This window comes from Quercus suber, unplaced genomic scaffold, assembly GCF_002906115.3.
Source record: "Quercus suber isolate HL8 unplaced genomic scaffold, Cork oak 2.0 scaffold_279, whole genome shotgun sequence".
Classification (NCBI taxonomy): domain Eukaryota; kingdom Viridiplantae; phylum Streptophyta; class Magnoliopsida; order Fagales; family Fagaceae; genus Quercus; species Quercus suber.
Window position 1 is genome coordinate 687517 of NW_027069735.1, and position 17650 is coordinate 705166.

Below are 17650 nucleotides of genomic sequence, written 5' to 3' on the forward strand. Positions count from 1 at the left end.
AATATTGGAACGGAATTTTCAATATTGGACTATTTCAACTTACCAAATTCACAAGGACTCCTTAAAAATCCACAAATGATACGATGAGAAAAAGCCCCATAGAACAAACTTCTATGAATAGAAGAGATTCTAATGTATATGACACTTATGTATGGTAACATGTAGTTTTCTCTTAAAAACTCTCATAACTCCCAATTATCAAAAAAAAAAAAAAAAACTCTCTTAACTCCCCAAGACACAAAATTTTCAATTAAGCTCATGGATTCACATTTCACACTAGCATGTGTATCACTAGTTGACCACAAGCATGTTTGTTAGACAGTAATAGGCACTGTGATGTAATAGTTATTCATATAGTTTAATTATTTAGTAATTTGGTTATGTTTTTATATAGAGAATAGTCATTTCTTATGAATTGTTATTCTTTAAAATGAAGAATAACTATTCCTCTTTAAAAGGGTTGTAATTAGGGCTGTCCATGGGTCGGGTCGGATTAGGTTTGTGCCCAACTTGGACTCTACCCGAATGCATCGGGTGGGGGAAAATTTTAACCCGCAACTGACCTGGTTCATGTTTCAAGTCTGTCGGTTCGGGTCATATCGGTTTCGGGTCCATATCGGTCGGTTTCGGGTTCGCCAGTGGAGCAAAATCTGGCTAGATTTTGGTTGAAATATTGCCGGATCTCATCAGATCTAGTTAGATCTAACGAGATCTGATCTAACGAGATCTGGCCGATATTTCCCTATATCTATAAATATCGGGCCGAGATCGTGATGGATCTGGTCGAAATCTACCTATCATACGAACTTAAAGGTTTGGACTTACCGATTTTTGGCCGAGTTTGTGATTTTCGACGAAGGAAGAACAACTCATCGGGCGGGTCGGGTTCGTCAGTTTCTCAGACAGCCAACCTGCAACTCGAACCGATGGTCTCGAGTGCTTGAGCGGCGACCCGCATCCGACCGTGAACAAGCTTTGATCGGCCAGTTTCGGGTGAAGGTGATCGGGTTTCGGGCAGTTTGGTCAGGCCGAGCAGGTCGTGGACAGCCCTAGTTGTAATAGCTACTCTTTAGTAGGTGTAATAATTTCTAACATTCATATATTTCCATATAAACAAATTTTTCATATCCACGTAACAATTATGGAAAAAAAAAAAAAAAAAAACCCATAAAAAATTTCAAATTTAAAATANACATTTTTTTACACCTCAGCCTGCATATCGTTCCACATCAATATCCCAAGAGCCTTTGTACACTCTTGTTGCCACGCAATAACACCTTTTCCGCCTCAAAACCGTGAAAACTGAAAACATATGGTTTTATTCGAATACAAATATTTTGTGCTAATTTTTGAATTCCGCTTTATACTCTACTCATTACAAGTCACAACTTGCCCCGTGTTTTTTATTTATTTATTTAAACTTTAATTATTTTATGAAAAAAGTAAAATAAATACATGGTAAATAATTGTGATTTGTAGAGTATAAAGTAAAATATAAAAAGTAGTACAAATTATTTGTATTGTATTTAGTTCCACATTTTAAACTAGATAGTTGATTTGGATTGATCATGGAAACTGAGATCTTGGACTAAGAAAAGTGGCAAAAGAGAGGTTAGGGATAGCATAGTACCCGAAGTTCTTCAAAGAGACCGGCTTGAATGTAGCGTTGAATACCCTCTCCTAGATATATAACTAAAATAAATTTCAATTCAACACGAGGAAAGAAGACAAGAAATTAAGCAGTACAAATGATGAAATGCAACAGAAGTGCATGTAAAAAGGTGCTTTATGAACGAATTTCCAAAACTATATGGAATTATGTTATTGCAAAAAGAGTAACTGAATTACATTAAGGCACTCTGGCCATTTATATAGGATTACAGAAAGAAAATTTTATCGTGTTATAATTTGAGAGAAATCATTCAAAGATTCTACATATTGCTATGTACTTTGTTTATGAATTTCAATTTCAAATTTTCAATGTTATGTACATTATGGCCAAACCATCCACCATTGTTGAACCATATAATATACTTTGTATATAATACGAGTTAGATTTTAAAAAAATTCATATATTCAACTTCACCCCTAAAAAATAACCTTGCTCTGTCATTGGAATTATCAATTAATAAGAAATTCCTAACACAGTATTTTTTACTTTTCAATTTCTCGTCGTGCCCATTGATCATGTGACCTAAATGTCATGTTACTTATTTTGATGATACACTAAAAAATTAATTATTAGAGAATTAATGTCATATATAACCATCTCACTACTACTGTTTGTATGTTAAAATTACCTTTGTACGTAAAGAAAAAGCCAGTGCTACAAAACAAAGTAAAATGTGGTGCACAAAACACAAAAAGGGTCTAATGTCAAAAAAATATGAATCACAAGATGCACTTTTGATACCTTTAAAAACAACATATAGGAGATGTGGAGTTATATAATTAATGTGACTCTTTAGATGATAGCGTCTGCCAAACTGTTATATTTGAGGTAATGAGTCTACTTTCCTAAGCCTACCTCACATATTTTTGTTTTTGTAACTTGCTCTCTAATTTGTTTCACACACTACATACTTGGACTTGTTACACTTAATACATTGTACTTAGGGTACATTTAGTATACTAAATGCGGATAATAACAAGAATGGTAATCTTTATTAGAGGGAAATAAAATGTGTTATAATAGAATAACTAAATATATTCATTAGTTTGGTTGTGAATTGTAACATTAGAATAAAATTTAAGACTTATTTTAGGAAATATCTCACTAAAACAATTATATTTAATAGAAAATAATATATTTTAAATTTGAAATTTTTTATGGGGTACATAGAGGCTTGTAAAAATTTTAATATGGTTTTCATTGATTTAGAGGAAGCAAACGATAGGATCCTAAAAAGGGTTATGTGGTGGGTTTTGGAAAAGAAATGAGTTCATCTGAAGTATATTAGGTTGATTAAGGATACAAATGACGAAGTTGTAACTAGTGTTAAAACAACTGGAGGAATCACAATTTCCTATCACTATATGTTTGTATCAAGGATCAGTATTAAGTCCATATCTCTTTGTACTAGTGATGGATGAGCCCACTAAGTCAATTCAATAGGAAGTCCTTTGGTGAATGTCTTTTGCTTATGACATAGTTTTATTGGATAAAATTAGAAGTGGAGTTAATGCCAAAGTAGAATTTTGGCGAAGCGCTCCAAAATCTAAAAGCTTTCGATAAGACTTGATGGTCAAGAGATACTAAATAGTGACAACATCTCAGATCAACAATTCATAAATGCGGAGAGATTGATGAAGATTGAATTATAAGATAAGAATAGGGTGGATGAAATGGAGAAAAATCTCAGAAGTTTTGTATGATCGTAGAATACCTATTAAGTTGAAGGGAAATTTTATAAGACTATTATATGACTAGCTTTGCTTTATGGTTTCTTGAACTATTAAAAAGTAACATATTCATAAAATTTACCTATGCCCTTGTCGTCTGGCCTTAGCTTATTTCACTTGATTTGTTTATGATTAGTTTTGACTTCAAAATAACAAGTTAGTCAATCTTAGCAATGGCAAGATTTTTACTTGTGGCACTCTATCTAAGCGTCGTTCTCTACCCAGCTCATAAGATGTGAGTGACACCGTAAATTAATCTTTTCTTCGGTAAACAACAATTACAATGGTCCTTCTTATGACCAATCTATAGCAAGTCTTTGTTTTACAATGAAATGCTAAGTCATGAGGAATTCTTACCATTAGATCTGATGGTAGGAATTCCTCACGACTTATCACATTGCAGGCCAAAATGGGCATTTGCCTCTTTCTCACAAACTTTCCAGCATTTTGCCACATTTCTCAAACTATTTAGGGAAATGCCCCTGTTTTGAAACTCGATTTTCTAAAAATCGAGTTTTAATTTAAAACTCGATTTTTGGACAATCGAGTTATAGTGAACTAAAAATTAAAAAAGAAAAATAAAAATTGTGGAGCTCGAGTTCCTTGAAAATATTTTTGTGGAACTCGAGTCCGAAAAAAAAGAAAAAAGAAATTCTATGTCCAAGTTCGCCATAACTCGATTGTCCAAAAATCGAGTTTTACATTTGAAACTCGATTTTCTAAAAATTGAGTTTCAAAACAGAGACATTTTCCTAAATAGTTTCAGACATAAAACATTTTGCTGGAAAGTTTGTGAGAAATGGGAAAATGCCCATTTTAGCCTCATATTGCAAGTTAAAAATCGAGTTTCAAAACATGGACATTTTCCTAAATAGTTTCAGACATAGAACATTTTACTGGAAAGTTTGTGGGAAAGGGGAAAATGCCCATTTTGGCCTCACATTGCAAGTTTGATGTTGTAGGTTCAATCAGCGGTATGTCTCACCTAGTGTTGGGGTGGTCCAATGCCATGCACAACAGGGTTTAAGTGGGCCGGAAATAAGAAAAACACATACAAATCCCATTTTCAATAAAATAATAAAAATATATTAAAAATGTCATTAGTGAGGGAGATTCCATTGAAAGGGTCGGTTATCTATACTACTATTTAAGGAGTTTCTCCTATTCGGATTCCTCATTTTCTAATTCAAAAATACCCCTATACCCCAATGTTTAAGTAAAGACAAAACTAAAGGAGAATCCAGCAAAATGCAACTCTAACTCCCACTAAAACATTCCTAAAAAATAGGACACTCCCCTTATAATTTTAAAATTACTTTATCCACTTTAAATTAGATTCTCAAAATAAAAATTATATATATAAAATAAAAATATATATGAAAAATTTTTTTTAAAATCAACTCGTATTATATACAAAGTATATTATATGGTCAACAATGGTGGATGGTTTGGCCATAATGTACATAACATTGAAATTTGAAATTGAAATTCATAAACAAAGTACATAGCAATATGTAGAATCTTTGAATGATTCTCTCAAATTATAACACGATAAAAATTTTCTTTCTGTAATCCTATATAAATGGCCAGAGTGCCTTAATGTAATTCAGTTACTCTTTTTGCAATAACATAATTCCATATAGTTTTGGAAATTCGTTCATAAAAGCACCTTTTTACATGCACTTCTGTTGCATTTCATCATTTGTACTGCTTAATTTCTTGTCTTCTTTCCTCGTGTTGAATTGAAATTTATTTTAGTTATATATCTAGGAGAGGGTATTCAACGCTACATTCAAGCCGGTCTCTTTGAAGAACTTCGGGTACTATGCTATCCCTAACCTCTCTTTTGCCACTTTTCTTAGTCCAAGATCTCAGTTTCCATGATCAATCCAAATCAACTATCTAGTTTAAAATGTGGAACTAAATACAATACAAATAATTTGTACTACTTTTTATATTTTACTTTATACTCTACAAATCACAATTATTTACCATGTATTTATTTTACTTTTTTCATAAAATAATTAAAGTTTAAATAAATAAAAATAAAAAACACGGGGCAAGTTGTGACTTGTAATGAGTAGAGTATAAAGCGGAATTCAAAAATTAGCACAAAATATTTGTATTCGAATAAAACCATATGTTTTCAGTTTTCACGGTTTTGAGGCGGAAAAGGTGTTATTGCGTGGCAACAAGAGTGTACAAAGGCTCTTGGGATATTGATGTGGAACGATATGCAGGCTGAGGTGTAAAAAAATGTCCTACTTTAAATGAGAAGTACTCAAATAGTGACAAATAAACTGAAACTCAAGTCTTGGGATCCTTTTAAAAAGATCCATGTAGCAAAAGTATTTGGCTGTGAAGGTGAAAAGGCATGGGTTCTACAACGTCTATAGAGAGGCTAAGAGGGGCCAAAATAGGCATTTGCCCATTTTGCCAAAACTTTCCAGCAAAATGCTCCATGTCTGAAACTATTTAGGGAAATGCCCCTGTTTTGAAACTCGATTTTCTAAAAATCGAGTTTCAATTTAAAACTCGATTTTTGGACATTTGAGTTATAGAGAACTAAAAATTTAAAAAAAAAATTTGTGTAACTCAAGTTCATAGAACTTGTGTTCCTTGAAAATATTCAAGTGGAACTTGAGTTCCATGAGCTCGAGTACTTTGAATGGAACTCGAGTTCCAAATTTTTTTTTTTCTAAGTCTAAGTTCGCTAAAACTCGATTGTCCAAAAATTGAGTTTCAAAACAAGGGTGTAGGGATAAGAGCCCAAAATTGTATATTGGGCCTTAAGCTTTGGCCGAGGACGTTGATTGGTCTGAGGATGAATAAACAGTAGTGAGGGTGTTAAGTTCAGAGTCCCATAAGTAACATGCAAGTGGAAAGGTTGGAAAAGGTGGTCCGAGGAGGATTATCTCTTTGGATAAACGAAGTACAGATCAAATGTATATTCTATCACTCAAAGTGACCTTGCATGAAATTCCACTGAGAGGGACGTGCATTATGAACGTACTAGAAGAATGGGAGCTAGGAAATATCTAAGGAAAAGCTGATGCCACCACATTGAATGCTCTGCAGCTAACGTTTTGACCGCATTTATGTAGAGAAGACTCCTGAACAGTGCTACTTAGGCTACCCCAACTCACAGAGGGCTAGAAGGGGAGTCCGATGGGCAAACACTCAAGGAGTGGCTTAGAGGAGCAACAAATGGAGGGCTAAGATCGTGGAAAGTGAGATATATAATGTAAGAAACCCCTGAGGAAAAAAGGATCGAGAAACTAAGAGAAAAACACTGTGGCATAAAGAATTGACTTTGTAATCAAACCTAAAAGAAATATATAAGAATAGATCTCCTCGAACTTTGCTAAGGACGATTTTCTTCAGCATAAACCTGTCTATTTTTATTCTCTTGTGATTTGAATCTATTCTAGTGTTTGTCTGATTCATTAAAGCCCAGTTTCCCAACACATTCTCTACAAATTCATTGTTTTGGGCTTTTTGGGCCTAAGTCCATTCACATTTTGGGCTAAGGACTCAAATCTAGTCCTTACAAGGGGCATATCTCTAAATAGTTTCAGACATGAGGCATTTTGCTAGAAAGTTTGTGAGAAATGGGTAAAACCTCATTTTGGTCGGCTGAGAGGAAATAACATTTCTCTAAAACTGTGTTAAAATTTAAATAACTCAAGGCTTCTAATAACTAACTGAGTTAAGTCAAATGACCTTGAAATTTCAATTTTAAAGAGCTCATCTTGAATCTTTCTCTTGATCTTGAAATGCAATATTTTGACACTACAAAACTTACAATATATATATATATATCCAAACTAAAAAGACCCTCGAGCAATGTATTGAATATACTTAATATATATGGATCAAATAAAAAACTCTTTCTAGTTTTATTAGCGAAATTCTCAATTCTGCATTTAGACTAATACATCTTGCCAGTAAACATAATACAACAAAACAAGATAAATAGTTTACTAGAAGGGTTATATGTGAAGAAGTAGGGGAACGACAATGGGAACACAAACAAAACAAGCTATTAGACAGTTGAGCCTCCGAGATCAACTACTTCTCCTTATGTGATCGTGAATAATGTATTTGGCAAATGTGGTTTTTGAGTTGAAAGCTCTTGAGAAACTTGTTGCATTGTTGCTCAAGATTGGGGAATAGTGTGCAAGCAAGCAATTGCAATCTTTGCAATGGAGAGCAGTTCCCTTGCAACTCGATTTATTGGAAGTGAAAGGCGTTGGTCCAACACATCCTTCTATAGCATATCATGAGTTGTAAATGTTGATAATGAGAGAGATGAGATCAGATCGCTTTCCGATGATTATTTCTAAAGCCAACACTCCAAAGCTAGAAACATCACACTTCTCATTAATTTCCATTGTGTAGGCAAGCTCTGCAAGGGAAAAGAATTGATCAAGGTTATAGCCATAGTTCTCAGAACCGGACTAGACTGGGAGGTCGGACCGTGAAAATCGTGAACCGTGATGAAAACCGGTTTTTAAGCATAAAGAACCGGGCATATGTGGCAATTCCGTGAACCCCTAAAACCGGGGTTGGACCGTACGAACCGGTCAAGAACCGTGCGGTCCAACCCTTTAACAATTTTTTTATTTTTATTTTACGAACCGGTCAAGAACCGTGCGGTCCAACCCTTTAACAATTTTTTTATTTTTTATTTTTTATTTTTTTATTTTTTTATAAAAACAACTTAACACAATTTTATTCTACTTAATTAAATTATCCATCTCTTACAAGGAATAAAAAAAATTATAATTAAAATCCTTCAAAGATATTCAACTTTACTTCAAAAATTAATCATAAATTTTAATGTTTTCATGGTTATTATTTTATTTTATTAACTTTCTTATTTAATTATTAAATATATGCTTGAAAATCATTAAATTTCCCTCACATATATAGATATATTAGTCCATTTTGCTAGTTTTATAAATTTAATACCTATATTTAGGCTTTAATTAATTATTAAATTAATTATGACGTCATCACGGTTCGACCCCGGTTTGACCTCGGTTCAACCTCAAAAACCTTAAACCTCTCCCTTTTACGGTTTAATGAACGGTTCGGGCCTGAAAACCTTGGTTATAGCAACACCATTATTAGCAATAAAATCAGAACACTACTTGAATTTGGCCCATGCATAAGAAAATTGTAAAATATATCAATTTTATTGATATCATATGTTTGGAACTTGGATCCATTCACAGGACTTATGCATTGAACAAAACCTTTAGCTTTATGAATTGGCTGAAACATATGATATACTACTACATTTACTACAATCAACTTAAAAACTAACTTCACCTCTTTAAAAAACTTAAAAATTGACTTTGCACTTTTTAGTCATTTTTAGAACGAAGCATAATAGGTGGTTAACCTGCGACTTGAAAACTTGTCTGTTATGTGGTAAAACTGTAGCCAAATTTGTATTATGTTACAATTGAGCATATATTAGAATTATTTAAAGGTTTACATCTAGAAAAAAATAACCTTGGAAGTGGCTACATTTTCTTCTTTATGAATTTATTTCTACTATGGACCCAATCATGGTATAAATAATAATTAATCTTCATAAGTACATAGACCTAGGTATGAACTTCAATATGTAATGACAAGAAAATAGCTAAAAATCTTAGAGTAGTTGCCTTAAATTTGCTAAAATAGCATAAGGCCTAAAATTTATCCAATAGAACTTAAAAAACACTTCATCAGGTTATGAACCCATGTGACAAAATTAGATATTGCTATAGTGCTTGTCCAAATTTAGGACAAACGGTTGCTTATGCATTTTATTATTTTATTCAATTTTTGATTGGTAATTATTGTGAGTGGAGAGAGAAAATTTTTTTTAAAAAATTAGGAAAATTAATATTTTAACAAAATATAGTATAGAATAGGTTGTAATAACTATGGAAATTGGTTTTTTGGTGTCCATGTCAACCATGATAGATGTTCTTCTAACTTAAGCTTGGAAAACTTTTTACGCTATGATTTTGGGTGGTCCCTACATAAGCTTGGAAAACTTTTTATGCTATAGACAACAACAAAGAAACTGACCTGGAGCCATGTATCCATAGGTGCTTGCAAGTGACGTCCAATTGGATGAATTAGGCTTCAAAAGCCTAGCAGTGCCAAAGTCAAAGATGTGAGCCTCAAATTCTAGATCCAATAGAACATTCTTACTTGATATATCATGATGAATTATAGGAGGCAAGCAATCATGGTGCATATAAGATAAAGCATTTGCCACTCCTTTTACCACATTGGCTCTTGTAAAGTTGAATTTATTCAACTATGTGTTAGCTTTATTTCGTGCCAAATTTGCTTGAAATTCAACATTTAGAAACCCTGTATCTAGGTGGGAATAATGTAAGAGTTGTGTATGAGAGAGTATGAAGATTTGATCAAGACTGTGCAACAAGAAGTAACTCGCGACTGACTTGTGAGTGGTGACTCGCCAAAATGAAGCACACATGTGAAGCATGCAGGAAGTTGAAGAGTCAGGCTAGCTAGATCACTACAAGACAAAAAGTACAGTCTAGCCTAGTCTGGTAACTAGCGACTAGAACTTGCGACTCATCCTTGTTGCGAAGTGAGTCGCCAGTGCACCATGTTTTGTTGAAAATTGACTTTTCACATTCCATCTCATACCCTACTATAAATACCCTTATACCCACGAAATGTAGAAGGCTTCCAGAGAGAATTTTGAGAGAGAAACCCTAGAGAAAAACAATATTGATTCATCCACAATCTTTTACACTTGATTCTCCAAATTCCTCTACTCTCACCCTCTCAATTGTCATATCCATGAGAGGATTATAAACCAAATCCTTACCTCACCAAATTCAGAGTAGTGAGAAGGTTTTTGGTGTTTGGGAAGCAGTTCAAGAGAGAACCAATTCATATTGGTTGATGTAATGGACTAATTGTAGGATCTGGTAAGCTAGAGAAGACACAGTTCGGCGTAACCTTGTTGGATCAAGAAGTTTGGAGGGCTTAGGTGCATCGAGTAGATTAGGCTTTGAAGGTTTATTGTTATTCATGTATCCTAACTAATTTTCTAGTGGATCATTTACTGCTTGGAGGGCGGCGGAGAGGTTTTTCACTAAGTTCTTCGGTTTCTTCTTCGATAACACGTGCTGGTGTTATCTTGTGTTTACATCTCTTTCCCTTACTCTTAGCTTTTAATTTCGACTAGTTGTGATTAATTAATGGCTTAAAGTAGTTTGATAATTTGGGTATTGCTTATATTTCATATTCTGCACATATATTGTTTGAATATAAGCTTGCTTTGGAAAATTTGTTTTTGGGGGTCTAAACATTTACGAGTGTTTTATACACTAAGTGAGTTTTCAGCTCTCTTAATCCAATCAAATGTTTTTGCTCCCTCCTCACTATTTAATAACTTCACCAAGCTTCCTCCTTCCAAAAACTCATAAACCAAAAGAGAGTGTTTTGGATGCGAACAAAAACTATACAACATTACAATGTTATGATGTCTTCTTTCTGTTAAGGCATGAATCTCGATCATGAAGGCTTTTCAATTGGATATCTCGCCCTTAGGTAGTGGGTGAAGTTTCTTCACAGTAACAACTTGGGTTGCTTGCAACTCAATTTTGTAAACACTTCCAAAACCTCCCACTCCAATGCAATATTTGGAATCAAATTCTTCTGTAGCTTCAATAATGTTTTGATAGACCATTTTCCCTTCAAAACTCCATATTGGAAAAAGATTATCATTATGCACTTCTCTAGGCTTGTCTTCTGTTTTCTTCACTCTTTGGCAAAGGAGAAGTGAAACTCCTACAATGATAAATATAAAAAACAGCGTGCCCGAAAGAGAGATTAAAATTATTACCAAAAATTGGTTATGCCTCTTAGATGGAGGATTAGGAATCATTTTTGGGCAAGCCTTCAAACCGGCAACATTACCACATAAGCCTTTGTTATTTTTTAGTGCTACGATTGGAGCCTTGCGGAAGGCTGTGATGTTAGGAATAGGACCCTCTAACTCATTGTAGGATATATCAATGGATGTCAAGCTTGCACTATCACCGAATGTGGATGGGATGGAACCAGAGAGATAATTGTGAGAGGGATTAATTGTTTCCAACTGTGTCATGCCTCCAAGCTGTCGTGGTATCTCTCCTACCAGCAAATTATGACTAAAATCAAGACTTTGAAGATATTGCAGGTTTCCTATATCAAAAGGAATGCTTCCATGGAGTATATTTCTACTCAGATTCAGGAACAACAATTCTGAGCATTGTCCAAGTTCTTTGGCGATTAAGCCGCTGAGATTGTTTACTACCAAGTAAAACGCGTTAAATCAGATAGCATCCCAATTTCTGAAGGAATGTTACCTGAAAGTTTGTTGTCATTCAAAAGAAGTTCGAGCAATAACTTCAGGCGCCCCAATTCCTTTGGAATATGTTCCATTAGATTGTTTGAAGAGAGATCAAGGACACGTAGCATATTTGCCTCACCAAGTTCAGGTGGTATCCTACCAGAAATCATGTTGTCGGAGATTTTTAGGCTTGTCAAATTATGGCATTGCCCCCACTGCGATGAAAGTTCACCACGTAGATTATTACCACTCAAATCGATATAAGTCAACTTCAGGTGAATGCTAAAATATTCAGCTATATTTCCTGTTAGTTGGTTTCCCTCAAGCCTAACTCGAACAAGGCTACTACAATTTTTCGAACTTTCTGGGATAGGGACTGTAAAATGGTTATTAATGATAGCAAAATGTTCTAGTGCTCCAGCATGGCATATTTGTTTAGACAATTGCCCAGTAAAGTTGTTGAAACTTAGGTCCAATATCATGAAATTGGTAAGATTATTCATTTTGAGTGGAACAAAACCACTTAGTTCGTTCAAGAACAAAACTAGAGTGGTAAACTTGGTCAAATTTCCAATTGTGGTTGGAATTGATCCAGAAAGGTTGTTTTTGATGAAGTCTAAGATCAGACAACTCAACCAAATTTCCTATGGAAGCAGGGATTGGACCAGTGAGTCTATTATCTAGTAATTGAAGTACCCACAGATGTTTAAGCAATCCTAACTCCTCAGGAATAGAACCAGAAAGACTGTTGGAATAAAGGTAAAGTTTTTGTAACTCGCTCAATGGCAAGTGTTCTTCATCCGAATAATGTATCATAGTAGTCAATTGAGAGTAAAAATAGGAGAGAGAAGTACAAAATTAGAGAGAGAATTTACACATAATTCTGCAACAAACCCCCATTGGCCTGTCCAAGTTGAATCTTCCCGAAACAACACTAAGCAAAAAAAAAAAAAAATTTGATTCTGTTTGTTTGGGTTTAAGGTGTAATCATGTGATGTTGGATGTTTGGAACTATTTGGGTTTGAGGAGGATGAGTGGGTAGTGATATGTGGTGCTGATGTGGATGGTCACACGATGGTTGCCAATGTATGTCTGGGTTTTGTTTTGAATTTTTTTTTTATTTGGGTCTTTCTGAGGTGTGATGATGGATGGTTGATTGACTGAGTTGATCTATGTTTGGTTGTCTTGTGTAATGATGAATATAATTGGGTTGATCTTGGTTTGATCATTTGATGTAGTGAGATTTTTGTTTTTGAATGTTTTGTAAAAAAATTTCCCTAATGAGACTGTATGGTTTTGGAAAATTGATACACTGGTTTAGTGAGCTTTTTTCTTGGAATGGTTCTTAAATGCATGGTCATGTATGTCCTTTGGATATATTGGTTTGAGCTTGAGAGTGAGTGAGAGAGAGGGTTTATGTTCTGGGCAAAGAAACAGAGGGAAAGAAATAGATAATATAAATGAAAAAAAAAAAAAAAAAAGGGAGAGTGAACAAACAGCTAGCATTACAAGTGTTAGTGTTTAAGGACTAAATTGGTCATTTTTAAAAACCTTTGGATGTTTTTAGTATTACCCCAAATCTCAGAGTAAGTTGTTGTAATTTACCCTAATATTAATAATAAAAATAAAGAGATTGAAAGCCTACCCTAACCCAACCTATTAGGCAAAGATTGAAGGCCCACAAACCAACTTTTTAGTTTTTACATGTAAACAAAGCACAAAAACACAAAGAGGTATATCATGTATCAACTACATGTAACCTCCCTCTTACGACAATTGGCGCAGAATACTATTGAAGGAAGATTCATCATCACTTCATAATACATGTGATGTTTTGGAGGCAAAATGAGAAGAGAGAGAGAGAGAGAGAGAGATTATTATGAATTAAAAAATGATTAGGTGATGGGTTTGTTGAATTGGGAGTAAAAATTAGGGGGAGAATCACAAAATAATAGAGAGAATTCACACATAATTTGGCAATGGAGTTACCATATTAATGTCCATTTGGGAACAGGTTATTTAGCTGGAACTGAAAACCTTTTATTTAAAGTACTGTAGATAAAAATAAATGTTAGTTGAATAGTATAGTGGGACACATGAATAGTATCAAAAAGTGCAGTGGGACTCATGAATAGTAGCAAAAATAAGCTGAAAGTGGAGATAAGCTGAAAAATTCAGCTCATCCCAAACGCATACTAAGGGTGTGTTTGGATATCGCTTATTTTGCTAAAAACTGAAAATATTATAGCAAAATCATTATTAAATGTGTGAATAGTATCATGGGACCCATTTTTAATGAAATTTTTGTTTAAAAAAAAGGTTTGTGGGTCTCGCGATGAACAACGCACGAGACCCACTTGAAAAGCATAAGACAAAGATGAAATGTGCTTCTCAAAAAAAAAAAAAAAACAAAAACAAAAACGCAGCCGTAGACACAGCTTATTAGCTGTATCCAAATGGGTATTTAGTATCAACTTCTCTCTCCTACCCGCACCCCAATAGCTTGATGGACTCAATGCCTTGACCGAGCCAAGTCTTCCTGAAACAACGTAAAGTTGGATATATTTTTTTATAGTTTCAAATTAAGCCTTGTTAGGTAATAAGAAGACTTTTGGTAAATTTCATTAAAAAGGACCTCTTTTACGTAAATAAATAAAAATAAAAAAGATTAAAACCCACCCCTACTTGTTATTCAAAAAAAAAAAAAAAAAATTGAAGTTCGGGGAACCAACATGTTACACATAACCAAAGAAGGCTCATGTGAAGAAGGCTCACAAATCTTGAATGGTTTTAGACCCCTTAAACAACCAGATTACGTAGCCTAGATTAATTAGCCAAGTTGTTACTTAGTCAAATTATGCAACTCTAGGTTAAAGCAATCAATTAATCATATCAAGATACAAAGCAGCGGAAAATAAATGAACACAAGATATGATGACCCAGGAAACCACACAGTAAAAACCTGGTGAGGATTTGACCTAGCTATCCTCAAGGTAAACCTGAATCCACTATGCGAAAGAATCGAAGTTCATACAGAAGGACTACAAGCTCCCCGCTTCAAATAGATCAATCAAGATTACGTCAATATTCAATCTACCACTTGAAAACCCTAAACTTTGTGTAAAGGAAAACTCCTCAAAGATCTCACAAGAGATTTACACAAAACAAATGTATAGCAACAATACAATTGGAGCAACCCCCAAAAGTGCTAGGGTTTAGTTTATATACCTAGGGTAAAAACATAAAACCCTAAACGTTTAATGAAGTAGGGCTGAGTGAAATTCTGCAGAAAAAACAACCTGTGCGATTTTATCGATCGAGTCTATTCTTCGATCGATCGAGCCAGGCCGAAAGTCCCAAGTACTTCTGCAGCCATCGATTCCAACTTTACAATAATAAACCAACTTTGACAAGCCTAAACAAGACTAAATACATTGTTTTGTTCATGGTTTGCCAAATTACAAATTAGAGTTCTAAATACATAAAATCCTAAGACCTTAGAACCTAACAAATCTAAAAGAAAAATATTAAGATATAGGGACAAAAATACAAACTAGGCAAGACACTCAAGAGTCAAGAGTAATGCGGAAAAACAAGACCAAAAATGAAAAAATAAAAGAAAAATGCTAGAACCACATAAACATATCAAATTTTTGCCACAGCTTATTATGTGGTGAGTTGTGAATGATAGATGTGTGGACCCAAAATAGACCCATTCACAACTCCCCATGTAGCGAGTTATTGCAAAAAAAANGACTTCCTAATGCTACCCACCAGTAGAACTTACTGACACAACCACGTGCAAGCTCCGAATCCACGGACTCCTTCTTTCTTGGATTCTTCAATCAGCTACAAGCACCCCCGCTTGATTATCTTTAAGCTTCAATGGTAGCAACCAAGTTGATCATCAAGATGTAGAATATCTCCAACTTGAAAACCCTAAGCTTTGTGTAAAGGAAAACTCCTCAAAGATCTCACAAGAGATTTACACAAAACAACAATGTATAGCAACAATACAATTGGAGCAACCCCCAAAAACGTGGCTAGGGTTTAGTTTATATACCTAGGGTAAAAACATAAAACCCTAAACGTTTAATGAAGTAGGGCTGAGTTGGAAATTCTGCAGAAAAAACAACCTGTGCGATTTTTATCGATCGAGTCTATTCTTCGATCGATCGAGCCAGGCCGAAAGTCCCAAGTACTTCTGCAGCCACTCGATTCCAACTTTACAATAATAAACCAACTTTGACAAGCCTAAACAAGACTAAATACATTGTTTTGTCATGGTTTGCTAACATTACAAATTAGAGTTCTAAATACATAAAATCCTAAGACCTTAGAACCTAACAAACTTCCCCTTTGGCAATCCGTGACAAAACCCTAATTAAAAGCTCAAATTTTACAAGTAAAAAGCCCTTTACAAAGAAATGCTCATAAATTTCAAATTCAGCCTAACTACTATCCATCGGTTGCAAGTGTAGACAGCAGCTTAGTTGAATCAACCTGTATATTCCTGAAATACTCAACAAACGCATAAACGCATGTGTGACAGAAAAGAATAAAACAACAGGTATAACATTCTTGTAAGATTCACACAACACAAAATAAAGACATATATAAATGATCAACTCATAAATATAAATCAATAAGCAGTGAATCACAAATCAACAAGAATCAATAAAAAATATATCAATCAATGTTACTCCCCCTAACATGAATATCCTCAAAAATGATATACAAAGTGAAGTACTTAGATACAATCTAAAAGACTCCACAAGTAACAAAAATCTCCCCCTAATAACAAAAACCCTCTACAAGTCAAAACTCCACTCCCCTTTTTGTGACGGAATGCAAAGAGCAATCATGAGTCGCCATCAAAAGGAGGTGGTGAGGGTGAATGAAGACGCGCTAAATCGGCTCGGAGAGCACGAATCTCATCTAGTAAGTCCACCAAAATCTACCCTGAGCCGCCTGAACGGTCACGACAGTTCCAGAGTACGACGAACATCAAAGTTGTCGAAGGAGGTGGAGGAACATCAGCAGCAGCAGCATCATCACCAATTGGATCAGGAACATCCTCACCAGCAATACCTGTAGAAGAAGAAGGAGGAGGTGCGCTACTAGACGGCTCAGACCTAGGGTGTTTAGAACCAGCTCGAAGATGAGCGGCCCTCTGTCTAAGAAAAGAGCACCTATGGGAGCTATCACATGAACGGGCTCAGAGGAAGGGAAGCACTAAGGTCAAGATGGAGCAAAATCCTATGAATGAAAATAGGATGAACAAGGGCATGAGAAGAAGATGAACTCCTATAAACATCGTTCAAAGAACGAAGAAAGAGATGGGGAAAACTAATAGGAGCATCAGTAACCAGAGTGTACAAAAAGACACACCGCTCAAGAGGAATGGTGTGGACATGAGAAATGGGCCAGATGGAATGACAAGCTATCCTAAAGAACATATAGTGCAACCCGGAGAGCTCAGCAGAAGTGATCCTAGGATCAGAACCCCACTGGACAGAAGTCCCAGTGATGTAAGATAAAACATCGCTCAGCTCGGGAGACTCGTCATAAGGATAGACAGGATCCCTAACCAACGGTACCCCTAGAGCATCAGCCACTACCTGAGGAGTAATGGTGTACCCTACACCTCGTATCCAACTCTTTACTAAAGTGTTGGAATCATAGACGTGGATAGAGATGTTCGAATAGAACTCTCTAATCAAGGCAAACGGTGGAGGAGGATCAGAAATGTCTAACAAAGGTAACCAGCCCCGACGCTCAAAGTTTGCCCTAATGGCAGGATCTAGCTCATCTAACAAAACAGAACGTTCAGCCCAAATCTTCCTCTTAAGGTTAAGCTTCTCAAAA

At 35.0% G+C, this 17650-nt stretch overlaps 1 protein-coding gene across 1 annotated transcript; it reads right to left on the reverse strand.

Annotated features, from left to right (window-relative positions):
* Positions 1 to 10975: 10975 nt before the first annotated feature.
* Positions 10976 to 12285, reverse strand: LOC112000974 (MDIS1-interacting receptor like kinase 2-like). The gene is made up of 2 exons (XM_024033143.1): positions 11799 to 12285; positions 10976 to 11742 (listed from the first exon to the last, which is right to left on the reverse strand). Exons 1-2 carry the CDS (start codon positions 12283 to 12285, stop codon positions 10976 to 10978), a joined length of 1254 nt encoding a protein of 417 aa, XP_023888911.1.
* Between the last annotated feature and the right edge of the window lie 5365 nt (positions 12286 to 17650).

Bases quoted from the DNA above. Each gene is read 5' to 3' on its own strand.
- LOC112000974 (XM_024033143.1), bottom strand. From the start codon at position 12,285: ATGAATAATCTTACCAATTTCATGATATTGGACCTAAGTTTCAACAAC. The intron at 11,743-11,798 runs GTAACATTCCTT...TTTACTTGGTAG, and splicing joins GAATGACAACAAACTTTCAG to TAAACAATCTCAGCGGCTTA.